This window comes from Ursus arctos, unplaced genomic scaffold, assembly GCF_023065955.2.
Source record: "Ursus arctos isolate Adak ecotype North America unplaced genomic scaffold, UrsArc2.0 scaffold_6, whole genome shotgun sequence".
NCBI lineage: Eukaryota > Metazoa > Chordata > Mammalia > Carnivora > Ursidae > Ursus > Ursus arctos.
In genome coordinates, this window is record NW_026623078.1 from 59,244,229 (window position 1) to 59,271,450 (window position 27,222).

A 27,222-nucleotide genomic window follows, 5' to 3' on the forward strand; every position below is an offset into this window, starting at 1 on the left:
TTTTTCCTTAGCTTCTCATTATCTTACTTTCCATTATTTCTGTTTATTTTTGTTACATGTTTAAATTATGCACATAAATATAAAAATGGAATACTTTCCAAGATAATTATGAGGAATTTTTACTCTTTCTCCTTTTAAAAAAAAAAATGTCTCGATTCTTGCTTCCAGTACTTGGATTAGGTTATGCCTGGTCACCATCAGTCTTAAATGTATCTGTGGGAGACACAGTGACATGGCGTTGGCAAGCACATCCATTTCTTAGGGGAATAGGATATAGGGTTTTCTCTGTATCCAGTCCTGGAAGTGTAATTTATGATGGCAAAGGATTTACGAATGGAAGAGAAAAATCTGCATCTGGTATGTTTCAACTTTGTTGCATTTTGTGTCATGTTTCCTTTCCCCAGATATAATAAAAAGATGTTGTTTAGATTGAAGATACTTCTGTATAAATAATATGTGTAAATACACAAATTATTTAGTGGCATTTTATTGCTGTAGTAAAAATGTTACAAATTTATAAAAATATTATAAATGAATGTAAGCAAGGTATTTTGTATCAGAGATGAGTTCTGATTCAGAAATATCTTTACTCTGGGATAGTCAACCAATTCAAAAAAAATATCAAAATAAGCAAAATACAAAGAAAATTGGAGTATGTGTTTTAATCGTACCAACTTGGTAGCAAGTCATGAACTTGGGTTGATTGGAATCAGCAAATTAGTATTTCTTCTAGGACAGCTCTGTGCAAAGTGTGCCGGTTGGACCGTATGTTTTGTTCTATATATATATAGCAGTTTGAACTTTTTCTCGTGAATACAAAGTATTGTTTGTTTTTTAACGCATGTTGAAGTTTTCTTTAAAATGTGGTAAGTTATGCCAGACTGGACGTGATTTTCTAGAAAAGTTAATGCTGGATCTTGTCTTCCTGGAATGTAGTTTCAATATAGAAGATAGTTCTTTTACAGCCAGTGAGTTTCTTTACTACTTCCTGTTGAAATATCACATGCATGAAAGATAAGAACCCTGTCATCTGCATGTGTGTTTGAACGATCATTTGAAATTTCTTTTGGAGGATGCATTAATTGCCTGTGTTTATTATGTACAATGTTATTTTATGGCAGGTTCATTTTCTTACCAATTTACTTCACCTGGAATCCATTATTACAGCAGTGGGTATGTTGATGAGGCACGCTCCATTTTTCTCCAAGGAGTCATTAATGTTTTACCAGCCGAAACCAGGCACATTCCCCTGCACCTGTTTGTGGGTAGCACTGAAGCCACATATGCTCAGGGTAAGAAGGTTAAAGGCGGAAACCCTGTTACTCCAGTGATCTAGAGTGTATGTAGCCTTTTTGGAGTAAGAAGCAGATGACTTGGCGTAACCCTGCTTCTGTTTCTGACCAGCCACATGACCTTGGATAGATCTGGACAGTTCTGAGGCTAGAATTTATCCTATAAAGTGAGGCCCATGTTAATGTTGTCCTGCCTTTCTCCCAGAATCCTTCCGTGCCTCCAATGAGATGTAGCGTGACACTCTGTATGTGCCCCCAAAATATATCAAAATGTGAGATGATGTCATTGTTATGTTTTCCGCATAGGACCTGGCCTTAGATGAATTGAAGAATAAATTAATTTTTATATTCACACTTCTCTCTTTACTATACCACCTTTGCCCAGGTCTTTATTTTAACTTCATGTTGCCTGAGCCCCTCTTGTCATTAAAACAAAACCAAAAAAATTTTGAACAGAGTATAAACCACCACCATTAAAATAAAGAGTAATGCAGTCTGAAAACAGTTCTTGTTTTAGAATATCATCCGTGACTTACAGGCAGTTCTTTTGCCTAAAGGACCTGTGAATTTGCACTTGGGGAGCTCTGTGGCAGGCTGCCTAGCAACAGAACCCTTGTGTGGCCCGAACAATACCAGGGTTACAAATTCAGATGGATTGGTCTTTGAGCTTTCAAGTTGTTTTTCACCATCTATAAACAACATTAGTCCATCTGCTGGAATACTAAATGAGTTGATAACCATTACTGGACATGGCTTCAGTAATCTCACATGTGCTAATAAGGTAAGAATACAAAGATCTCCTTTTTACTACCATATACTCAATAAAGGAAAATGTTTCATCCATAACCTCATAATTAATTTGTAACAGCTTTATTACAATATAATTCATATGCCATATGATTCACCCACTTAAGGTGCATAGTTCAATAGCCTGTAATATGTTCACAGAGCTGTGCATCCATCACCACATTCAATTTTGGAACATTTTTATTACCCCAGAAAAGAACCCCTAACCCTTAGATATTGCCATCAATCTCTTCAACCCTCCCAGCCCTAAATAACCACTAATCTACTTTCTGTCTTTATGGATTTGCCTATTCTGGAGTTTTCTTATAAATAGAATAATATATATGGTCATTTGTGACCAACTTTATTCACTAAACATAATGTTTTCAAGGTTCATCCATGCTGTTCCATGTTTATCAGTACTTCATTTCTTTTTATGGCTAAACAATATTCCATTATATAGTATACACATTGTATTCATCCATTTACCAGTCCTGGGCATTTAGATTGTTTTCATCTTCTTGACTGTTATGAATAATGTAGCTGTGAACATTCGTGTCTGGTCATAATTTAGTTTTGAGATTAATCCAAGAGATGCCTTAATCAGCCCCCAAAATATCCTTATGAATAAAAAAGTTTGCATGAGATTAAACTTTTAAAATTTAGTTGTTAATACAAAATTTAAGTCCACACTAATGTATTGACTTGTCTCTGTATTCATTTCACTTTTAGGTTACAATTGGTAGCTACCCCTGTATTGTAGAAGAAAGTAGTGACAATTCCATTATATGTCATATTGACCCTCAAAACTCAATGAATGTTGGCATCAGGGAAATTGTCACATTAACGGTCTACAACCTGGGCACTGCTATCAGTACGCCGTCCAATGAATTTGATAGGCGATTTGTACTTTTGCCAAACATCGACATGGTGTTGCCACATGCAGGATCAATTACGGGAATGACAAGAGTGACCATAAAAGGCTCTGGATTTGTAGTCTCTTCTGCAGGTGTAGAAGTCTTCATGGGTCATTTTCCATGTAAAGTTCTATCAGTAAATTATTCAGCTATTGAGTGTGAAACATCTCCTGCTCCCCAACAGCCTGTGAAAGTGGATCTTCTGGTACACGGAGTGCCTGCCCAGTGTCAGGGGGACTGCAGCTTTTCATACTTGGAAAGCATCACTGCTTTTGTAACAAGAATCTTCCCAAACTCTGTCGAAGGACCTGTGAAAGTTCTTATTGAAGGAGAAGGCTTTGGCACTATCTTGGAGGACATTGCTGTTTTCATTGGAAACCAACAGTTCAAAGCAATAGATGTTAATGAAAATAACATCACTGTTCTTGTGAGTCCTCTTCCGGCTGGACTTCATTCTCTTAGTGTTGTGGTGGGAAGTAAAGGCTTGGCTCTGGGAAACCTTACTGTTAGCAGCCCTGCAGTGGCATCTGTCACACCAACTTCTGGAAGCATTGCTGGTGGAACTACGTTGGTGATCACAGGAAATGGCTTCTACCCAGGCAACACCACAGTCACTGTTGGGGATGAACCTTGTGAAATTATTTCTGTCAACTCCAGTGAAGTCTGCTGCTGTACCCCAGCAGGGACAGCTGGAAGGGTCAGTGTGAAGATCTTTGTCAACGCAGTTGCTTATCCACCTCTGTCATTTACGTATGCCTCGGAAGATACTCCACTTCTCCGAGAACTTGTCCCAAATACAGGTACTGCGGTACTTTCCTTTTGTTTTCTCAATATGGTATTATCAGTAATATTTATTAGTGTAGAATTGGAATAATGTTTATAAATGATTATTAAGATGTGTTTTTAGACAATCCACTTAACCCAATTAATACATGGGATTTGAGTTCTGTGTACTTTCCATTTTGTGATTGTTTTTTGCACATTCTTGGGATAAAATTTTTAGTCAAATCCCAACTTCTATTTGAAACAAAATCCGCATTAACTTGACCTAAATTTCAGAATGAGAAAGAAATAGATGGCTATCTATGAATTAAAATTGAAAATTAATTTGTGTCATTACTGTTGATATGGCACAGGAAACAACTGTTCAAATTCAGAAGTAGGTTACTAAACATTGAGAGTTTTCCTGTATATCTTGTTGCCATGAAACTACAATTGGATACTAACTTATTAACTCAAGTTCTTTTTAAGGATGTAATTGGCCCACTCAGAAAAAAACTTAAGAAATAAGATTTACTTAATGATTTAACATAACTCATTTTTCTAAGCTAAAAATAGATTGAGATGTCTTCTTAATTTTTTGTCATTATTCTATGCTGTTTCTGATCATCTTTAAGCTCTTGGAATGCGTATCATCTACATAATGAATTCTGGAGGCTGCTATAGTTGATGATGAAACATGGCCTCGATGCCTAGGTTCAAATCTTGGTTCTTCTACTTTACAGTGATGCAACTTTGGACAAAGCTTTTTAAATATTAGTTTCCTTATACATGCAAGTACCTACCTCATAAGGTTAAAGCAATTCATTTGTATAGTGTAACTTAGAATGGCAACCTTAAAAAAGAACTAATTAAATGCTGGCTTTTTAAAAATAGTCTTTCTTTAGTTTATATTACCAGAAAATGTGGTCAGGTTTGGGTAAGATGTGTTCTCTCCCTTCAGGAAGTTTGCTATTGAAATTTTCTTTGGTATATCAAGTTTTCTCATTTAGAAAATTTTTAAGAAAGCAAACATGGATAATAGCAATGGCATAGTTTCCCCCATACATTTGTAATCATTGCAAATGATGAACTGGAAATTGGCATATGTTTTTATTTCCATGAACCATTTCTGTCCCATCTCTTTCTTTGAATGTGTCTTTCAAACAATGTATTTGAAGATACAAGACTTGCAGACAAGTGAGAACTTTCCTTATTTACTAAGGAAACAAGGCAATAGGTCACACTTAGAACACTTCCATTTGAAAGGTGAAAATACTAGACAAAATTAAAATTTAAGGCCTAAGAAACATTTTTTTTCTTTTGGCTCCCATCTTAAAACCATTTCTAACACGAAAATCTCATAAATACCTGTGGTCTTTAAAATGACAATTTAAATGTCAGTGATCTTTACTGTCGTCAGTTATATGGTTCTTTTTATTATTACTACTTGAATTAAAATCAACATACTTGGTGACTCTGTATATGTAACAAGTTACATTGATTTGTACCTTTCACTTATTATTTAGGTATGTAGGTATTCATCTGGATGACCTATGAAAAATGCTTTGTGTTTAATGCCCTCAATGCATTTTTGTCAAAAGGAGGAAGGAAGGGAACAGAAGAATTGCAGTACTTTGTTCTATGTACATTTATTCAAGGCATCAACGTCAACATTCATTTATAATTCTTTAAATTAATTCCTTATTTCTATATATACTATCTCATATCTGATTACTTATCTATCATAATTTATCAAGTAGACATATTGAAAATATTTAAATTAAGAAAACTAATCCATCCTCAAAAGAGTTGCCAATATCAGGGAAGTACCAAAAATAAAAAATAGTAAGCCCCATCCCTAAAATACGCTCCAACCCACCACCCGTGCTGAGACATTCATACTTCCTGATTCTGAATCTTCCCTGTCCTTTCCTTCCTCTTCTCCATGAGCCTGAACTGACATTAACAATAGCAGCAGAATAACAATGCAGTGGAATGGACAGAAGGGCTGGGAAATAATTAATGTTGAGATAACTTATTGTGACTATACTGTAGATTGTAACATATGGTATAGCCCGACTTTGTGTTTTGTTAATATTTATATTAGCTTTGAAATACTGGATGTTATTTTGTTTATGGGAGTAATTAGGTATATCTTTAAACGCATGTATAAGTTCTGGAATTTAGATATATTGTTTGCTTTTTTTTTTTTAAAGGTCCACCAGGAACCAAAATTCAGATCACTGGATCTAATTTTGGTATTGATATCTTGGACATTTCGATGATGATAGACAACATTCCGTGTAATGTAACCATGGTCAATGACAGTGCACTGCAGTGCACCACTGGAGATCATGCTGGTGGCACTTTTCCTGTTACGATGCTTCATAAGACAAAAGGCTTTGCTGTGTCCACAGTTGTGTTTGAATACCCACTTGCTATTCAAAACATTCATCCAAGCCAAGGTAGTCATAAATGTGCAGGAACCTACAAATAGTCTGTATTGTTTCAGTAAACACTTACCTTATTTAGAAAAAAAAATATTTTTCAAACACTTAAAATTTGTAGTTCCTATAACACACTAAAATATTTTTTAATGCATCAAATAAGCATGCATGTGTCTCAACTAATTATCTCTACATATTCATTTATGGCCTGTATTTCTCTTAGTGTTATATAATTAACTTCAAATTTAATCCTACTTAAAATGTCCAGATTATATATGAAAATTTTTTGTAAAATCATGTTTAGACATCACTAACTTGTAATTATGAATACATAAATAGGTATCTTTTCTATTTGAAAATTATTTTAGTAGTTAAAACCTTAAAGTATAACCAACGTACTTCTAAATCAATAGTAATTTTACATTTATCTTTTGACTACTCTGAAATTCTTTTTGACATCTCTCTTAAATAAAATTTTAGTCCCTAGAAGTAGTTTAAATAAATGATGGGATGTAACATTTATTCAGTAAAGGTGTTAGAAGACTATAATCAAAAGACATTCGGTTGCATTAATATAGGATAGTATAATATAATATAATATAATATAATATAATATAATATAATATAATATAAACTTCAGTTCTAAGAATTATTTCATTTGGTGTAACTTACTTCCACTTCAGGTTTTAAAATAAATACACAGAGGAGGTTTTCTTTTCATTAGCTATGTTTTTCCCTCTTGTGTGTCTTCACTAGGGAGCTTCGGTGGTGGTCAGACCATGACTGTGACAGGCACCGGCTTTAATCCACAGACCTCAATTATATTAGTGTGTGGCTCAGAATGTGCAGTTGACAGGCTTAAATCTGATTGCACAACCCTACTGTGTCAAATTCCACGTAATGATGGTGAGTAGTCAGAGCAAAGAATGGCAGTGTTTGAGACATGGTTAATGTTAAAGAAATCAGCGTCTAATTCTTATTCCAAATTTTTGTGTTTTGGGGGCAGTCGAATCACCTTTATGACTATCTTGATTTTAAACAATTTCTTCAGATCTTTGTTTTCTAGGTTTATATGTCTTGCAAGATTCATAACATTTGGGCTGGTTGAATTGTTTATAATAAATTGCAGTGTTGCGGTTTATCGCATAAATGAAGCATGCCAAATGGAGAACACATTTTTAATTCCTATTGAACAATTAGCTTCCATTTAAGATAGGGTGGTATAATGGTTATGAGTATAAACCCTGCGAATGCATGGCCAAGATTCAAACCCAAGCTTTGGACATGTTATTCAACCTCTCTGTGCCTCAGTGTTTCCTCATCTGTAAAGTGAGAATAATCACTTTCGCCTACTTTATAGGATTATTGTGACGTTTAGTAAGTTAATGTATGTAAAGTGGATGGAATGCTATCTGAAACATGATATGTGACTTGCTGCTGTTATTATTATTACTCTTATTATTTAGCAGTTAAGAGCCCAGGCTCTCAGGAGCCCCCAAATCTCATTTTGCCACTTACTATGTCATCTCAGCTAAGTAATTAAACTCCTCTGTTTCAGTTTGTCCATCTATTAAATGGAGATATTATTAACCCTAATTCTTGGGTTATTGTGAAGTTTAACTATCTGACATTTTAAGTATACAACAAATTTTAATTACCTAATGAAATTTAAGAAGAATCAAAAGGAATGCTCTAGGTGAATAAAGACAGGGTTTATATGCATTTTTTAACAAAATCTGATGAAACTTTTCTAAACATTTTGACTTCTTTTCTGACTTCAAAAAAAAAGATTCCATTTATTCACTTGAGAGAAAGAGAGAGCCTGAGCAGGGGTAAGGGGAAGAAGGAGAAGGAGAGGGAGAAGCAGACTCCTCACTGAGCAGGGAGCCCAAACGCAGGGCTCAGTCCCAGGACCCCAAGATCAGGCCTGAGCCCAAGGCAGATGCTTAACTGACTGAGCCACCCAAGTGCCCCCCTTTTCTGACTTCGTAAAGAATATTGAAGTAAATATAACATTTTTGTGAACGAGCTTACTTATCATTTGAACATCAGTTTATATGCTGGTTTTTTAAAGAAACGCAGCAGTGCTGTCAAGATTCGTCGAGGTTATTGGGTTGTCTTAACACCAGCTCTGCTGCTGCTTTGTACACTTTTGCGCTGCGTGTCTGTGCTTTTCCTGTCCCACATCTTGCTTCCAGCTGTCACTCCTTGGCACAACCCATGTGCGTGCCTTAGCAGTTCTTCCTCCTTCCTGCTCTGATTTGCAGTGTTGGATCCTCTAGGGCTGGCACCCCACGCAGGGAGGTTTGCAGAATTGTCTGCACCAAGAGGATCCAAGGAATGGTCTAAGGGTTTTTTCCCTTCAGTAATGTGCATGAACTTTGTGATGTTTTTGGCTATTGCTAGAGAGCCTTACAGCCTGTGTATATTGGAAGTGATTTCAGGAAAAGGAAGATGTTGTGTAAAATGTTCCGGGGTTTTGGGAATGAGTAAGGGCCTGAGGGCAGAACTATCCTTAGTTCGATCCTCTTCTCCTAGGCAGAGGACCTGAGCAAGCCTGCGAAGTGAGTGTGGTCAATGGGAAGGATTTGTCACAGTCCACGACTCCTTTTACGTATACTATGTTACTGACTCCACTCATCACGGAAATATATCCCAAGAGAGGCAGTACCGCAGGGGGCACCAGACTTACAATCACGGGATCGGGCTTCAGGTACTGTCTTCGCACACGTACATCAGTGCGTGTGTGCGGGCTCACACTATCACTCCTGCTTTCTCATGTGCAAGAACAGTGCTTAAATATAGTCATGTGATGTGTACCCATCTGCTCAAAAGTCATGCTTGAGGCGCATCGTCATACTAATAGCTAACATTTATCAGGGACTTATTCTGTGTCCAGCACCTTCTTACCCCATGGAAACTTTCTGCCTTACCCTCTTAGATGTTTTTATCCCATTTTATGGTTAGGAGACTGAAATTAGAGAGGTTAAATAACTTGCGCCAAATCCTAGTCAGATCCCAAGAATAAATCACATCTTGTTATGCTTCCCTCACCATCTCGTCAGCAACCACGATCTGCTTCATTGGGTCAATGAAACATGTCTTCATGCATCACCTCCATTTCACTGTAACTAGTCGGCTTCCTTCTTCCTAAGCATATTCAGTATTTGGCTCAAATGTATGTACTGCACTGTCATCATTCTTCAAGGGGATAAGGCTGACTTCAAAACCCCAGATCATTTAAATCATAGGAGGCAGTTTTAATTCCTCAAATCTATAATTTCTCAAGACCTTGGACTTGCATTTTTACATGGATATTGAATTCTAAAGTCTTCGAAAGTGGTGAAAATATCACATAAACAAAAGGATCTCTGAAAGTCTCTTACAAAAGTAGCTCTTTAGAGACTAACAAAGCATCTCTCAATAAATTGAACCCAGGCAGTTTTCCTCCAACATTGGAATGCCTGCTAATTTGTAGAGTTTTACTTCCTGGCTTTTTAATCTTTTTGTTTACTTTTTTCTCAACAAATATTTTGAAGGCTTACTACTGAAAAAAGTGTCAGTCTGCACTTTGATGGGTCATAGAGTAAGGTCATTATTTTTGCAATAATGCATATCAGTAAGAGTGTTTGATAGTGTGACCTAGAAATTTGAGAAAAAACATCAGTGTTTTGTTTTCCCCCTTTTTTCTTTACAGTGAAAACATGCAAGATGTTCTCATCACCATAGCCAAAGCCAAATGTGATGTTGAATATTCCAACAAGACATATATCATCTGTATGACAAATGCCCACAGCTCTTCAGGGTGGGCTCCAGTGCATGTCAGCATCAGAAGCATGGGCATGGCCAGACTGGTAAAAGCTCTGTTGAGTATAGTCATCATCACAATAGAAATGTTAATGTCTCCAAAAAATAACTGAGATGTAACTATACTAAATTTAAAGTTACATGTTTTTGTTGCTTATTACTAACATTTTATGATTTCAGGTTTTGAATTATTCTGGATTGAATCAATTGGTAATTGATTTTTCTACTTCACTATTATTGGGAAATAAACCAACAGGCAACTATCACATTTAAAGTAGATTATACTTTATTACTAATGAAAGTGTTTACTGGCTTAGATGTCTTCATTTTTGAGAAATTGAATGAGGAATTCTGATAAAAACTCTCAATTTAAAAGTCTCTCATGTTTTATTACAGGATGATTCTGACTTCCTGTATGTTGATGCGTGGTCCTCCAACTTTTCATGGGGAGGAAAATCTCCCCCAGAGGAAGGGTCTCTAGTTGTTATTACAAAAGGACAGACAATTTTGCTGGATCAAAATACACCTATCTTGAAAATGTTGCTTATTCAGGGTAAATTTCTGAAAGTCTGCTTATTAGATTCTGTCTATGGCATATTTTTGTGAAGTAAATTTAACTAAAACTCATGACTGTGAATATCCATAGTGGTATGAGGTTTTTAATGTAACGTGTAGTACTGTGTTCTTTAAATTGAGCATTAGAATCTGTTTCTGGTATGCAATTATTTAGTGTGTTGGAAGCAGAATCTTTTAAGGAAATAGAAAAGAAAATATCAGAGTGTCTTGCATGTTTATGGGGAAGCATCTTTTAAAGTTAAATGTTTTATGAAACTTTTGTTTTAATAATAATGTGTGTATGCGTATGCGCATATGCCTGTGAGCTTGTGGTGGATCATAACAGTGAAAAGTATTTCCCATTTAGAAAAAGACTGGGTTAGTGGGCCCCAGGGGTTATAAAATCATAGAGATTTGCTAAATTCTATACTAAATGACCCTCTGACTCCCATTGGATGCCAGTTGTGATTCTCACCTTTGCCTTTGAACATGCTTTCATTGTACTTGGGCTTCTCTCTGCTTCTTGATATTCTGTTATTACTGTAGAAGACTAAATAAGCAGAACTCTTGTAATTGCGCGTAAAAGCAGTAATGATTGGCAAGGGTAAAATGCCTTGGGCTTTCATGTATAAATTTTGCCATAATGGTTTTAGCTGCTCAAAGACCTTTATATTTTGTTTTTGTTTGAACTTCTGGGATAACAGTAGTGTTTCAGTTTTTTGACGTTATTAGCTATTGGACCTTGGGACAAGTAAAGTTTTATGTTCACAAATTTACATCAGTCTCATCAGAATGTATCTTAGCACAGTCTTTAATGCCAATCAGGCTATAGGTGTTGCTAGTGCAGATTAGTGGATAAAAGTTCAGAGGTAATGTCAGCATTATAATGATTTCTACAAAAAGTGCTTTTCTTTCGTTTTAATTTTTTTGTTCTTAACTTATATTTTGGGGCTCTGTGTTTATAGAACTTTAATTCATGTAGCTGCACTCTTTAAAAGCCCACTGAAAATAACAAGGATTAAGGAAAAATCTTCTGCCTAGGGATTTAATTTTCTAATCAACTCCTGGGTTTTTTCTGAAGCCTTTATACTTTATGTTGCCAAAGAGCTGAAGTTAAGTGACATGCAAAATGATAGCAGATAAGAATAAGAAATTAATTTTTTATGTATAATTTAATAAATAGCATTTAATGATAATTTTCCTTGTGTTGTATTTCAAAATTGTATGGTTTATAGGTGGGACTCTAATATTTGATGAAGCTGACATTGAACTGCAGGCAGAAAATATTCTAATTACAGACGGAGGCATTCTTCAGGTATATGAGAGAACCTAATATATAATCATCAGTAACCTCTCTCCATTTCTTTGTGAAATATCATGTGTAAAATGGATAGTTAATTATAAAAAACTCTCATAAATTTCTTTTTATGTATGTCTCTGTTATTAGTCTGAAATCCTTTTTCTGGGTGAAAAGTTTCCCAGAGTATTCCTGTGCTTTTAATGGAAAGATAATAGTGTATTATCATAGAGCAGAATTTTAAGTAGAACAGAAAAAAAAATTGTTCTGAGGTGTGGCTAAAGTCAATCAGTATTCTTTCCAAAGATCTGACATAGTGCACTTGGCTGCCTAGAAAATTTAAGGTTTATCTGTCATAAGAAAGGAACTGTGGGATAACTGAACAATCAGTTTCTCAAAAGAAAGAATGACTTTTGAGTGGTTAGAATTGTGGATATTGAATTTTAACTTTTTGAATGATGCTTGTGAAACCCCTTGCAGATTGGGACGGAAGCATCACCATTTCAACACAGGGCAGTCATTACTTTGCATGGACACCTGCGATCTCCCGAACTCCCAGTATACGGCGCCAAAACTCTGGCCGTGCGAGAGGGAATCCTGGATCTGCATGGTAGGGCAGCCAAAAGGCCTCAGGGAATTGGTCCAGGAGATACTAGCCAGAAAACCAGAGATAATTCTCTTGATTATTCTCTCTGAAAGAAAACTTGCCAGGCTTCTCCTGTCTTTATGCATCCCCCTTTATCTCTGCCCTCCCCTTAGCAGGGCAGGTCAGCCCCTCAGACTACCACGACTACAACCGAGGTCACTCCTGGTGGAGCCCTTCTGGGTCTTCTCTACACCTTTCTGCTTATTCCTTTCCATCTGTTCCCATAACACCTTTGCCTGTTTTAGCGCTTTGTACGTAGTGATGGTTTTCTGCATTCAGTTATCTATATAAGAAAGCACTAAGTCTGGAAGCAAAGATTGTAACTTCTTTTATTTGTATTTTTAAAAAGGCTTTTTCTAAAATATGACTTTAAGTTTATAGTTGTACTTTTATATAACTATATTCTGGAAATGTGTCAGGAAATAAAAGCAATTACGGTCCTGTTTGAGGTATCAGGATTACTTATTCAAAGGAAGCATGGTGTGAATCCTTTTTATATTGAAGTCTTCTGTATTGCAATAAACTATTTCTTTTATAAGTTTAGAATGTATAAACATCCCTACTATGATGATAACTGTTGTCCTGCATTGTGCTACATAAATATCCTAATATAATCTTCAGAAATTTACACATTTCATTTGTCTCGAGATTACCAGTTTAAGTGGTTAGATCAACAATGGCAAAGATAAGAGGCCCCTGCCCATTTTAGCAATAGTATCATACCATGTTTATATTGTGTTCCTATAAAGAAGATTGTTTTAAGTGGAGTATATCATTGCAGGCAGATGTTTTTTAGTTTTGTAGACCCACGCATGTTATCATAAACCTGTCACTTTTATAAAGCAAGCGTTCTAAATATTCCTTTTTCTTTTTTGAGAAAGGTATCGAATGCTAAGGTAAAATGAGACTTCCCAAAATTTATTCAATCCAGGCAAAAATTTAAAATGCATAAAGCTCTCACTATGCAAGAAAATGCATCCTCAGAAATACTCAGTGTGTATGTTGGCTCCAGGTCTGCCTGTTTCTGTGATCTGGACTCGTCTGGCTCATACTGCAAAGGCAGGGGAGAGAACTTTGATTTTACAAGAAGCGGTAACTTGGAAACCAGGAGATAAGATTGTAATTGCAAGCACAGGTCACAGGTATGATGTCTTCTGGGCGTGATCATTTTAATTTAGGACAGAGATTTTTTAAACTATGTAAAAAAGGGTTGTTCAGAAAGTCCACAACTATTTGATTTAAATTTGAAAGCTCTAATAAAGAAATGTGAACAGCCAAGTATGTATTTGCCAAATGTTAATGTTGGGTTGAACACCAGTGTGTTCTTTTCATTGATTAATTTATAATAAGGAAAAGTATAAATTTGAACCTATAAAATGTATACTAATGAAATATTTTTCATGGTTAGATTCTCAGATAAGATTTTGCTGGAAAAAACATTCTGCTGTTAAGAGTCATTTAGAAACCTCTGACTTAGAGCTTTAGCTAAACACATTAATGAATGCAAAAATGTAAATGAGCTGCTTTATTTGGGGTTGCCAGAGAACACAGTTGAAAGCAGCTAGTGAACTCTTTCATATCTTACAGTCTTGGCAGTGGTTCCCGTGGAGTAAGATTGTTAGTAATGATTGAATCAGAGAGAAAATTATTATAGAATGGGTGATGATTAACATAACCTTTTCCATGCCTGACATTTTACAATTGAAACAGCTTATGACCTTTAATTTCTGTTTAATTATATGTATTAACAAGCAAGAAATAAAAGGAACAAAAGTAAGATAGCTACACAGAATATTGGTGGGGAAAGAGAGCAAGAGGAGCTGTGTTTTTGTTTTATTGTTCAAAGTATGGGTAATAGCAAAATTGGATATGGTTATGCTTATCAGGTAACAAATAGTGATTTCTGATAAGAAACAGCTAAATTATGTTAAGGTCGTGACTCAATTTAGAATTAAAATTCAAGATGGCATTTTGAGTTTGCCATTTTCCAAGTTAAAAAAAGACCTGCAGATGTTAGGGAGAGTTAAATATATACATAGCTTTATAAGTGCCCTTTTATTTCTGCCTCTGAAAGAAATTTTAATTACATAATGGCAAAATAAAAAGCAGCAAAATGACAGGGCTTACTAAAAGAATAGAAAGTTCTCATTTATAGCTTTTCTAGATGAAATAAGAGGGTAAGTTGAGAATTTAGCTGAGGGATATTTAGTTTTAAGAAACAAAAATTAAGAAATTTCCCGCTAAATTTAACTCACTGTTCACTATTTCGTTTATAAGTTGTATTTGAGAATTTGTAAAGCAGTGGTTGAGAATATTACTTCTAAAATTAGTCAGGCTGGGTCCACCTCCCAGCAATACCATTTACGAGTCCTGCAGCCGTATTATTTCATTTGTTTGTGCTTCAGTAAAACTGGAACGCTCTTCGTATCTATTTCAGAATTATTGTAAGAATTAAATGAGTTAGTATGTGTAAGCACTTAGAGAGAAACTGGCTCAAAGGAAGTGCTATGTAAATGATAGATATTAAAAAAAATAAATTAAGTATTATTACAAAGGAATGAAAAGTGTATTTAGGTGTACATAACACAAAGGATGCTTTGCAGAACCTTCTCAAAGAAATCTCTGTATCATCTGAATCCAAGAGAATTTGGGAGAGACCAGCCTAAACCCCTTTTCTGTACCACCTATGGGATCTTGTGCTATTGATACACCCTTAGTTCGAGCACCCTTCATCCTCAACTCCCCCTGGCTTCCTTTCCGCACAGTTCCTTCCCGGGGTCTTTTGGACTTGTGGGTTTCTCCATCCACTCACTATCATGAGAAACACCTTTATTCTCCTATCCTTTCTAGCCACTTTCATTTTATCTTTTTATTTTTTAATTTTTTTAGAGATTTATTATTTTTTTTTTTTACAGAGGAGGAGAGAGAGAGAGTGGGCAGGAGAGGTAGAGGGAGAAGGAGAGAGTCACAAGCAGACTGTGCTGAGTGCAGAGCCCAAGTTGGGGCTTGATCTCACAGCCCTGAGATCACAGCCTGAGCCAAAACCAAGCGTCAGACACTTAACAACTACACCACCCAGGCACCCCTATTTTGTCTTTTTAAAAAAATTATGAAATTGCCTGAATATTATGCCTATTTTTCTAATTGCATTTTTGTTATCCATTTTTCCCCCTTAAAACCCTGTAGTATAATTTTGATCTTCACAAAAACTTTCCCAGTGACTTTCTACTACCAGCATCCTTCATTTCCTGCACACCACCAGGTTCTTTGGGTTCTGCCCTTGCAACGTCTCTTCCATCCTCTTTCCCTGCTCTCAGTTTAATTTCAACTCTGTCCCTCACACCTGGAATATGACATCACCTTCCTATCCAGGCTCCATTCCTCTATTTTCTCCCTGTCACAAATTCATTCTGCATTAATTTGTTGAATCCATCAAACACTGTTAGTGAGTGGTGCCAGGTAGTGTCCTAAGTGCTCAGCCTACAAAATGACTTGCTTTCTAGAAGCCTTACCTTGAGGAGCAGCCAGGTAGCGGCAAGGACAGGGCAGCAGATAGGCTGGTAGTAGCAGAGGTGAGGGGACCGCAGTGTGGTAACAGTGAGCACTGACAGGACATTAGGCAGAATGTGCTGGGAATCCAGAAGAAGGGCTCCTGAAGTCGAGAGGTGACTTTTTACCTAGTTCCCATGTGACATTGTCATTTGAACTGGTATTTAAAAGAGAAGAAAGATTTGTTAAGGGAGAGAAGAGTTAAAGGGAATGTCAGGAAGACACAGAAATAACTCCCCTGAGCTTACCTCCGTTTTGACTGCATCGCCCACGCTTCAGTAGATAATATACCACTGGGCACTGACACACGTCTCCTGAAAGTCACTTTCTACTTGGCATCCTTTGCTCTGTGCCTAGAAAACAGGCGAGACATTCAGTGAGTGTTTGCTGAACGACCAAATACATGAATGAGTATTATAGGATTGATGTAAGTCCTTTGGCTGTGGCTGGACTTGGAGGTATACTGAAGTGTAGGGGGGAGCCTGGGTGGCTCAGTTGTTAAACGTCTGCCCAGAGTCCTGGAATCAAGCCCTGCATAGGGCTCCCTGCTCAGCGGGGAGCCTGCTTCTCCCTCTCCAACTCCCCCCTGCTTGTGTTCCCTCTCTCTCTCTCTCTCTCTCTCTGTCTCTCTCTGTCAAATAAATAAATACAATCTTAAAAAAAAAAAAGAAGAAGTGGTAGAAATGAGACATCCAGCACTTCACTTCAGTCATTTCTTTTCCCTACTCCAGAACCACCAGCGGCTTCCTCTATAAGGGTTTCTCAACTTCAGTGCTGTTGACACTTTGAACCTGACAAGTCCCTGTTGTGTGGGTCTGCCCTGTGTATTATAGGATGTTTCTATAAAATCCTTGGCCACTCCCCACAAGATGCCAGTAGCACCCCCTGATTTGTGGCAACCAAAAATGTGCCCGGGCATTGCCAAATGTCTCATGGCAGGATATAATCATCCTCAGCTGAGAACCATTGAGTATGATCTTCAAAGTTATAAACAAATAGTTCTTTTGAATACTTTATAGGAATGAGTATAGTTCTCTGAACAACTGTAGCACTTGGAAAATATTTATTTAATTGAAATGCATTTGTAAAATTTATTCAGTTACTCAAAGAAAGACTTAGAGACCATCTTCAAATTCCTCTTCAGAATATTGTATGACACTTAAAAATTTCCTATTTTATAGATGAAGTGTTCAAAGACCATCAGACAAATGCACTAACACAAGGTTATGTTGATTTAGGTTAATTTTGACAGTTTTTTGTTAAAATTTTACAGACACAGTCAACGCGAGAATGAGAAAAGGACGATCGCATCTGTATCTGCCGATGGCACGAAGATAACGCTAACTACTCCGCTGAATCACACACACTTGGGAATCACGGTCCCACTCCCCGACGGAACTCTGTTGGAAGCGAGAGCCGAAGTCGGAATTCTTACAAGAAATATTTTAATAAGAGGATCTGATAATGTGGAGTGGAGTAACAAAATTCCAGCATGTCCTGATGGATTTGACACTGGTAATTTTAGCAGCCAGAGCTTGTCAACTTAAATTGTTTCCAGGCATTGCAGAAATGGTCCCTGGGAGCGAAATTACCCCCAGTTGAACACTGCCAGGCTACGTTATGCTCTACTCATAAATAAGCCCCCAATGGCAGTGATTTAAGATGAGAAGGATTTATTTCTCATTCATGCTGCACGTGCCCAAAATGCTCATTGTAATGATTCCAGGATCTGGGCTGTGGAGGCTTCACTTCAACAGATGCCTCTGTGACCCTTGGCACAGAAGAACTCATGTGATGGCCGGGGGGTCAAGCGACAGCACTTAATTACTTTGGTCCTGAAGTGACATGTGTCTCTTCCACTCAGGTGTCATTAGACAGAATTGATACCATAGCTATGCTTAACTTACCGCAGTCCTTCTGTGTGTGCCTGTGTGTGTATGTAGATAGATAGATAGATAGATAGATAGACAGACAGACAGATACTTTTATGTAATAACTAATACCATTATAATCCAATATGTAGTTAGATACCAGCAAACAGAGCTTAAATATAGCCTCTCCTTCAATGGGATAAATGAGCCAAGGCTCCCTGGATTCAGTGTCAAGTAACCTACATTCAATTACAGTCCATGAAACCTAACTTCATCATCTTTATTTTTTTTTTAAAGATTTTATTTATCCACGTGACAGAGAGAGACAGCCAGCGAGAGAGGGAACACAGGCAGGGGGAGTGGGAGAGGAAGAAGCAGGCTCATAGCGGAGGAGCCTGATGTGGGGCTTGATCCCAGAACGCCGGGATCACGCCCTGAGCCGAAGGCAGACGCTTAACTACTGAGCCACCCAGGTGCCCCCTAACTTGTTCATCTTTAAAATAAGAATATGTCCTGCTCTGCCCCCTTACTATAGTTACAGGAATTGTCAAAATACATATTTTAGTGCTACACAACCATAAGATTGCATTATCTTAATCCCCAAATCTTGGGGCAAAGCTTCAGAGATAGACAACACACTTTTATCAGTATTCATTCAACCTTTCAAATAATTTATTGAGTATCTTTGAAAAATTCTGTAATAAGTACTTTAGGAAATGCAAAGATAAACAAGACAAGGTACTTACCTCTCTTACTATCTAGAGGATGAAATGATGTGAATGCAAATAATTATGTCCCAGGATGAGATTAAAAATATATATGAATAAAAAGATATAATGGGGGGAATCTTACTATAATTCGAGGATTTTACCATGATTTTTCCTTATGTTGTTTTAAAAAATATTTTTTAAAGGTGAATTTGCTACGCAGACGTGCTTCCAAGGAAAGTTTGGAGAAGAAATAGGAAGTGACCAGTTTGGAGGCTGCATTATGTTTCATGCTCCCATACCTGGTGCTAACATGGTAACTGGAAGAATAGAATATGTAGAGGTGAGAGGCATTATTGTTAAATCACAGTGGTTTGCCAAAGGTTATTCATACAATGAATACGCACTGAATTCCAGCTGTTTACCAAATGCTGCTTGTAATCTGGTAGAGGAGACAGATAAGTAAACACCCAATTTTTCACCCATTTAACCATTCTCTATTTTGCTTCTCTATTTTTCTAATACCCCACATCAAATTCATCATCAAGTTCTATCCACGCTGCGCACAAAATACAATGACCCGCATCCACTCTCTCTCCACCACTGCTACCCGATCCCACACAAAGCCACCAACCCCTGTAACCTAGATGACTACGATTTTCTCCTAACTCGTCATCCTGTGTCCACCCTTTCTCCGACAGAATCTCCACTCCACAGCCAAATACAAATTTTTAAGTGTAAATTAGATCTTGTTGCACTCTGTTTAATGGCTTCATATCACACCAAAATCAAAAAGCCCAAGTCCTTCCCATAGGACCCACACGATCTGTCCCCCAGCTGGCCTCTGACTTGACCTCCTATGATTCTCCCCTGGCTCATGGCCTGCCAACTTCATGGGCCTCCTTGTAGCGATTGGCCATGTCAGGCATATTCCCGTCTCAGGTTCTTTGCACTTGCCCTTCGTGATGCTTGGAACGCTCCTCTACCAAATGCTTGTATAGTTCACATTCATTTCAGTCAGGTGTCTCTTCAAGTGTTCTCTCTTAAGAGAGGACTTTCCTCACCATCTTTATTTGAAATAACTGCCCAAACCTGTTCTCCTTTATTTACTCAACTCCTGACGTATATCTAGTTTCGATCTCTCCCTCTAGAATGTAAATTCAGTTAGTTTCAGAGATTTTGTCTTCCTGGTTTTCTGCTGATTCTCATGTGGCTGAAACAGTGCTTGGCATATAATAGGTTCTCAAATGATTGTTAATTGAACCCATATATAAATAAATGAATAAAGATGCAAGTTATCTCCAAGAGATTAGGAGCCCCTCTGTATCTTACTCATATTCAGTCTATATAATCAGAGTTTAGCCTAGTTTTTGTCAAGTATTCAGTAAAAGGGAGGAAGGAAGGGAAGAAGGGAGGAAAGTAGGAAGGTAGGAAGGAAGGATGGAGGGAAGGAAGGAAGGAAGGAAGGAGTGAGAGAGAGAGAGAGAGGGAGAGTAAAATCTATTAATCTATTACACTGGGAACACCTAAACTGCAAACAACGTATTGAGGGTGATAGAGTCAACATCTGTATTTTATGAAACTTCCTTCCTCCTAGAATATCTTACACATATGTGATATCTGACATATGGACTGAGTGAGGTTGCCAGGGTCAATCTGTGTATTAATTATTAATAAGAGTTAATTTTTAATTTTTAGATGAAGAATGAAAATAAGTGCCCTAACATTTTACTTCCTAACCTTCTGTGATATTACACACACACACACACACACACACACACACACACACACTCGCACACACACACTTGTACACATACACACTGGCATCCTCTGTATTAAATTACTAGATCATCGGCCTATTGAAAGAAAGCACAGCACAGTAGTTAACAACAGCACCAAATGTAGAAGCAGACCACCCTGAGTTTAAGTGGAGTTTTATAACCACGAACAAGGTACTTAACCTTCGTGAACTTCAGTTTCTTCATCTGAAAAGTGAAATTGATTATCACTGGCTCCTTCACAGAGCTGGGGTCACATCCGTGATCAACACAACACAATATCTGGCACATGGCAAACATTCAAGCAGTTTTCCTTATTATTATATAAGAAAGTGAAGGAGAAAAATAAGTCTTTAAGAGGTTTTATTTTGCTAAACATGGAAGTTTAGTAATAGACTGAAGTGAAAAGCAGAAAATTCAAAGATGACTTTGGTTCATTCATTCATTTGGAACAAGTATGGGCTGTTATATATATATATTGAATAAAACAATGTGGGTTGAAGGTCACATAACATTTTCAAATGATAAACATGAATAGTATGGGAGATTAAAAGTATTAATAATAATTATTATAAAATTGGAGATTATTTTGAAACAAGAAGATAGAAGCCAGGCAAATTATGTGTCTATGTGTATCACTAAATCGCTATGATTTCTGGGCTTGACAGATATTCCATGCTGGCCAGGCTTTCCGGTTGGGGCGTTATCCAATACATTGGCACCTGCTTGGAGATTTACAGTTTAAGTCTTATGTAAGAGGCTGTGCAATTCACCAGGCCTACAACAGAGCCGTGACTATCCATAACACACATCACCTGCTGGTGGAGCAGAATATTATATATGATATCAAGGGAGGAGCATTTTTTATAGAAGATGGTATTGAACATGGCAACATTTTGCAATATAACTTGGCAGTATTTGTGCAGCAAAGTACTAGCCTTCTGAATGATGATGTGACCCCGGCTGCATTTTGGGTAACAAACCCCAACAACACCATACAACACAATGCAGTGGCTGGTGGCACTCACTTTGGCTTTTGGTACCGAATGAACAACCACCCTGATGGGCCATCCTATGACCGAAACATTTGCCAAAAGAGAGTTCCTCTCGGAGAATTCTTTAACAACACTGTTCATTCTCAAGGTTGGTTTGGAATGTGGATATTTGAAGAATATTTCCCTATGCAGACAGGATCTTGCACTTCTACTGTGCCAGTGCCTGCGATATTTAATTCACTGACTACTTGGAATTGTGAAAAAGGAGCTGAATGGGTCAATGGAGGTGCCCTTCAGTTCCATAACTTTGTGATGGTAAATAATTTTGAGGCTGGAATCGAAACCAAGAGGATTCTGGCTCCTTATGTTGGAGGATGGGGTGAAACCAATGGAGCAGTGATTAAAAATGCCAAAATAGTTGGGCATCTCGATGAACTGGGAATGGGGTCTGCGTTTTGCACAAGCAAAGGCCTGGTTCTCCCATTCAGTGAAGGCTTGACTGTATCTTCTGTACACTTTATGAACTTTGACCGTCCCAGTTGTGTAGCTTTGGGAGTGACGTCCATCACTGGAGTTTGTAATGAGAGATGTGGAGGCTGGAGTGCAAAATTTGTTGACATCCAGTATTTTCACACAACAAACAAGGCTGGCTTTCGATGGGAACATGAAGCAGTACTGATTGATGTTGATGGTTCACTTACAGGTAAATGTTATGTTCTAATTTCTGACAATATGCATTGGAAATGTATGTGTGTTAACACAGAGTTGAACTGTCAAAGCAGACTCACATGAATCACAGATCTTACCCAGCACCAAACTTTGCAAATGATTTAAGGATATAGGTCAACACTAGGCACAGACGAGACATTCTTTTCTGGAAGATGCCCCAATTGTCAAACATAACTTCCCAAAATATCCTTTTTTCTTGCATTTGCACTTTCTTTTGGTATTAACAGCAAATTCTTTTTTTTTTTATTTAAGATTTTATTTATTTATTTGACAGAGAGAGACAGCCAGCGAGAGAGGGAACACAAGCAGGGGGAGTGGGAGAGGAAGAAGCAGGCTCATAGCAGAGGAGCCTGATGTGGGGCTCGATCCCAGAACGCTGGAATCACGCCCTGAGCCGAAGGCAGATGCTTAACGACTGCACCACCCAGGCGCCCCTTAACAGCAAATTCTTAACAATATTTGTGGAAACATTGACTACAAAAGGAAATCATTTCAGTTTCAGAACTTCTTCATTTTATATTCAGTTAATTATACAGATAATAAGCTGTTTACATGACTACTCAAATTCTCCAGCCAGTCATGCCCCATAAATGTATATATCCCCGGTTTATTTACAGAAGCAGTGTAGGCAGACTGGATATATCCTACTAAAATACTTTAAAGAAAAGGAGTAAGTTACAGGCCTGCTGTTAACCCTTTTCTTTCCAATCTAAATTCTGAATTGAAATTAGTTAAAAGAATATGTTAACTGTAATATAAAATTCAATATAAGTTATAGGTTAAAAAATTTTTTACCATTTCAAGTTTAGAGTATACCACATTTTCTGTAAATATTCATATTTCTAGAATTTAGTGTCTTTACACATTTTTAATAATAAAGATTTGTCTAAATAAGATAGCAAGGATGTATGTGTGTGATTCTGCACGAAGAGAGAACTGACAAGTAAATCCTGCACATACTGACAATTTACTTTTGAAAGACTTTGTAAGACGGAATAAGATTCGTCTCAATATTCGAACAGGCTGAGTTCTCAGCTGTGGTTGTTGACTTTTGCCTACTGTTCTAATTGTGGCTCTAAGGGGGAGAACATTTGGGTGGTTCTAAGATACAAAACTTTGTGTAACTTTTATCAGTTTATCTAATTCAGCTTAGATATTTAATGCTAGTTGGTAGTCCATTGGTTAAGAGTAAGGACTCTGTGGTCAGACTGCCTGGATTTGAATCCTTCTGTGTGTCCTTGAGCAAGTTACGTATCCTACTTCCCATCCCCTATTTGGCTCTCATGGGTACTTCAGATCCTGTGTTTCAGCTACATCTACACTAAGCTCCCTGACCGAAGAGTCCACTGCAAAGCCTCTGCATGAGCTCCTCTTGTCCCATGCCAAAAAAAAAAAAAAAGAAAAAAAAAAGTATCCGAATTTTAGATTTTGTTACTGGTACTATGGGTCATAACACTACATGTCGTAGACAGTTTGGGGTTTTGTTTTGTTTTTTTAGTTCTCCTACATGGTATAGGAAACATGCTGTTTATGTCCATCTGCTAGGTCACAGAGGACACACCGTCATTCCACACAGCTCACTGCTGGACCCTTCTCACTGCACTCAAGAAGCCGAGTGGAGCATTGGGTTCCCCGGGGCTGTCTGTGATGCCTCAGTCAGCTTCCACCGTTTGGCATTCAACAAACCTTCTCCAGTATCTCTGCTTGAAAAGGATGTGGTTCTCTCAGACTCTTTTGGTAAGTGGAATATAGTAGTTCAAGCCACTAACTTAAATATGTTTTCTATTTTCATCATCATCTTTTTAAGTTGTCATTGTCTGGGACACAGAAAAGGTGTAATATTTATATCAGTCAGTAACCAGGCAGAAAGCAAATAACACACCCAGAAATGGGCCTGTGAGGAGTATTGAATAAATGCATGGAGCAGCTTGATGTTCTGCTTGCTCGGGGAGCCTCCAGACAGTATCACGACAGAGAGTGGGAAAGTTGACCTAGTCCTTGGAGTGAGGCAATAAAATATACCATCACCCCTGCCAGGGAATGCAGACCCTTTTGACATCTTTGTTGATTGAAATGGGATGAGGGAGCATTGTTGATTTGCTGACTTGTTTCAGTAGAGTTACCATACTTGGAATACCGGATGAGCTTGACATCATTACCAGACTAGGTTGCGGATCATTATTCATGACCCATCTGACATTTGCACCAGCCAAACAAGCAAGTTAAATGGGGATGTGCCCTTTGGTTGAGAGACACAGGAGCCCACCAAGAACCCCCTACTTCCTCACAGGAAGAGAGTCAGGGGAATACGTAGCTCATTTCACATTCCTCCTTGCCTTGCTTCTCCTTCTTGTGCTTCCCGTTGTCCAAACTCATGGAGAATGGCGAGCAATGGATCTGCAGGAAAAACAAGAAGTACGCAGGGCCTCTTTTATCATTTATTATGATCTTATCCGTCATTATAGTTAACTTTAAAACATTCTTACTAGAGTTTCTTCCTCCTATGAATTGAAAGAGTCATATGCCTACTCTCTGGATAATGGTTATACCCGTTGTCTCAGTGACTTAATGACGTGAACCTGGCAGCCATTTCTTTTCTTCTGATAACCAGATGTCCAGAATGGAGCAACATTAGTTAAACTTTTAGAGACTGTGGTATAATAAACAGTATTTTAAGCCAAGTGAATGTTTTCTGACAGGCTAAAACTAAAAGGAACCAAAACATCAAAAACAAATGATGTTATTTTATCTGGTGAGGCAATATGTTAGTAACTCCCATTACTATGTCATAAAATAGTTACTTATGATAAAGCTTTTAATAAGATCTCCAAATACTTTATGACATACCTATGAATAGATGGAACATTAGCTTTTTATAAAACATGGTCTAAGATAATGTTACAGAGGACTCAGAGATATACACCATCCTAGGTAAATTATTTTTAATATTTATCATGTCAAAAAAGATATATACCTTACACTATTAATTTTTAAGCAGTAATATTTAAACATTTTAAATATTTTTGGGTGGTTTTTTTTGTTGTTATTAGTGGTGGTGGTAGTGATGATTTTAGAAAGATTTTGTGTTGTGTTTTTATTTTTGATTCAAGAAGTCTAATACATCTGCATTTATGAGATTGTAGCTTTCTTGTGAAGTCTCTCTGTGCCTTTTTGCTTGATCCTTTCAGGAATGGAGATCTTTATTTAATTACTAAACTGAACACGTTGGTGGCAAGATCTATAAATTTATCTTTCCGTCTCCCACATAACTCAATACACAACATTGCAAATAGTAGGCGCTCAGTAAGTATTGAATTGCAATGGAATTAGTTGTAGTGCTTGGACCAAATTACAGAGTAGAGAAAACATCACTCCAGGTACTTTTCTTTTTAATGTGACATAAAAAATAAAAATAAAACAACTTGCGTAGTCAAGCATATTTGGCTATTTTTATTTTATCTCCATTAAAGCCAAATAAAATGATTCAATACTAAAAATTAAAAACAAAAAAAAAGAGATCATTTTATATATTGTTTTCATTTTCATTTTATATATATACTAAATGAATCAAAAGTTCAACAAATATAGAACAGTGGGAAATAAGATTTGGTAATACTTTACATGTATCTTTAGATATCTTTATTAAAGTGTCTCATGCATGATGCTGTGTGTATCTTTATGCATGTATGTGTGAATATATGTATCTTTATGAATATATATGTAAAGTTAGACCAGATGGCAAATTAATTTGAGACACTTACTATTAGTGATACTATAGACCAGATGGTACATTAATTTGAGACACTTACTCTTAGTGATATTATTTTTTTTAATATTAACTTCAAATTTCAGTCCAAGATGCTTAAAATCAACATACTGAAAGTGAGTGCATCCGAAAAAAAGTTAAGGAAGTACAAATAACTTGAAAAATGACAATTAGGTTTTTTTTGGTTTTTTTTTTTAAGGATTTATTTATCCATTTTAGAGAGAAAGAAAGAGCACGAGCAGGGAGGGACAGAGGAACAGAGAGAATTCCAAGCAGGCACCATGCCCAGCAAGCGTGGAGCCTGATGTGGGGCTTGGTATCACGACCCTGAGATCATGACCTGAGCCAAAATCAAGAGTCGGTTGCTTAACCGACTGAGCCACCCAGATACCCCCCAATTAGCTTTATTTGCCAAAAGAGAATCATCAAGCAAATTCAGGTTAAAGTATAATTCCATGCATCAGAAAACTTTAGTGAAGGTTGGTTTGCCAAACACAGAGCAAATTCTGGAGGTTTTGGATGATTTTCATTAATTCTTATGTAAGTCAGCTCTTGCTTCATGACAGACTATCCCCAAACCTAAGAGTTTAAAGCTACAATTATTGTTTTCACTCTCATGTCTGAGGACTGGTTTGGTGGATCTTGGCTGTGCTCAGCTAGGATGCTCTGCTTGAAGGTGAGGATCCAGTGGGCTTTGCTCCTTCCCGAAAGTTGACTTCAGGTTTCCACATGTGTTTATTTCAGAGCTCAGGCTGAAGGGAGAGCCAGCTACCGGGGGCAGGCTCTTTGCATTGCAATGGTAGAGGTTCAAGATGGCAAGCTTCATCCAAGCAAGCACTTTTCAAATGTTTATGACTGTCACATCACTCAACATCAACAGGTCAGGGAAGTCTGCTCTGCACTCAAGGAGGGGAGAGGAGAGAATATTTGCCGAATAATTAAAATCATCATAATTCTTCTCATACATTGCAGGTCTTTTGGAACTGTATGTTTTAGGGTCTCTGCTCATGGCCTTTTTAAATGTAATGCTAATTCACAAGCCTAAGAATTAATGAATTTGTTCCTCCTTGATATTGGAACTTTTTTGCCTTATTCTCCAAAAAAAAAAAAGGATGACAGTTTATTTTATGATCTTTCATCTAGCTTCCTGCCCCTAAATTTGTAAGGGAAGAGTTTGGAAATTTAACATAAAATTCAATCAGAGGTGAAAAGAGAGAGGGGTTGGAGAGGGAAAAAAATAGAATATGGGCAATTAATCATGTCTTCTTTATATTGTAGGAAATCTTTTCAAATCTTTAGCTGAAGTTGGCAGGTACTC

The 27,222-nt window shown here is 37.2% G+C and overlaps 1 protein-coding gene across 3 annotated transcripts in view; it reads left to right on the top strand.

Moving 5' to 3' along the window:
• Positions 1 to 27,222, top strand: part of PKHD1L1 (PKHD1 like 1) — a 148,637-nt gene that overhangs the window by 61,327 nt on the left and 60,088 nt on the right. For all 3 annotated transcript variants that reach the window (XM_026495557.4, XM_057307885.1, XM_048212537.2), the window contains 16 exons: positions 169 to 357; positions 1,122 to 1,292; positions 1,850 to 2,073; positions 2,811 to 3,795; positions 5,974 to 6,222; positions 6,961 to 7,110; positions 8,743 to 8,917; positions 9,902 to 10,058; positions 10,408 to 10,564; positions 11,802 to 11,881; positions 12,344 to 12,473; positions 13,522 to 13,651; positions 17,332 to 17,573; positions 18,843 to 18,979; positions 21,083 to 22,112; positions 23,684 to 23,875. In XM_026495557.4, coding sequence (XP_026351342.3) covers positions 169 to 357; positions 1,122 to 1,292; positions 1,850 to 2,073; positions 2,811 to 3,795; positions 5,974 to 6,222; positions 6,961 to 7,110; positions 8,743 to 8,917; positions 9,902 to 10,058; positions 10,408 to 10,564; positions 11,802 to 11,881; positions 12,344 to 12,473; positions 13,522 to 13,651; positions 17,332 to 17,573; positions 18,843 to 18,979; positions 21,083 to 22,112; positions 23,684 to 23,875 — 4,398 coding nt within the window. The remainder of the gene's footprint in view (positions 1 to 168; positions 358 to 1,121; positions 1,293 to 1,849; positions 2,074 to 2,810; positions 3,796 to 5,973; positions 6,223 to 6,960; positions 7,111 to 8,742; positions 8,918 to 9,901; positions 10,059 to 10,407; positions 10,565 to 11,801; positions 11,882 to 12,343; positions 12,474 to 13,521; positions 13,652 to 17,331; positions 17,574 to 18,842; positions 18,980 to 21,082; positions 22,113 to 23,683; positions 23,876 to 27,222) is intronic.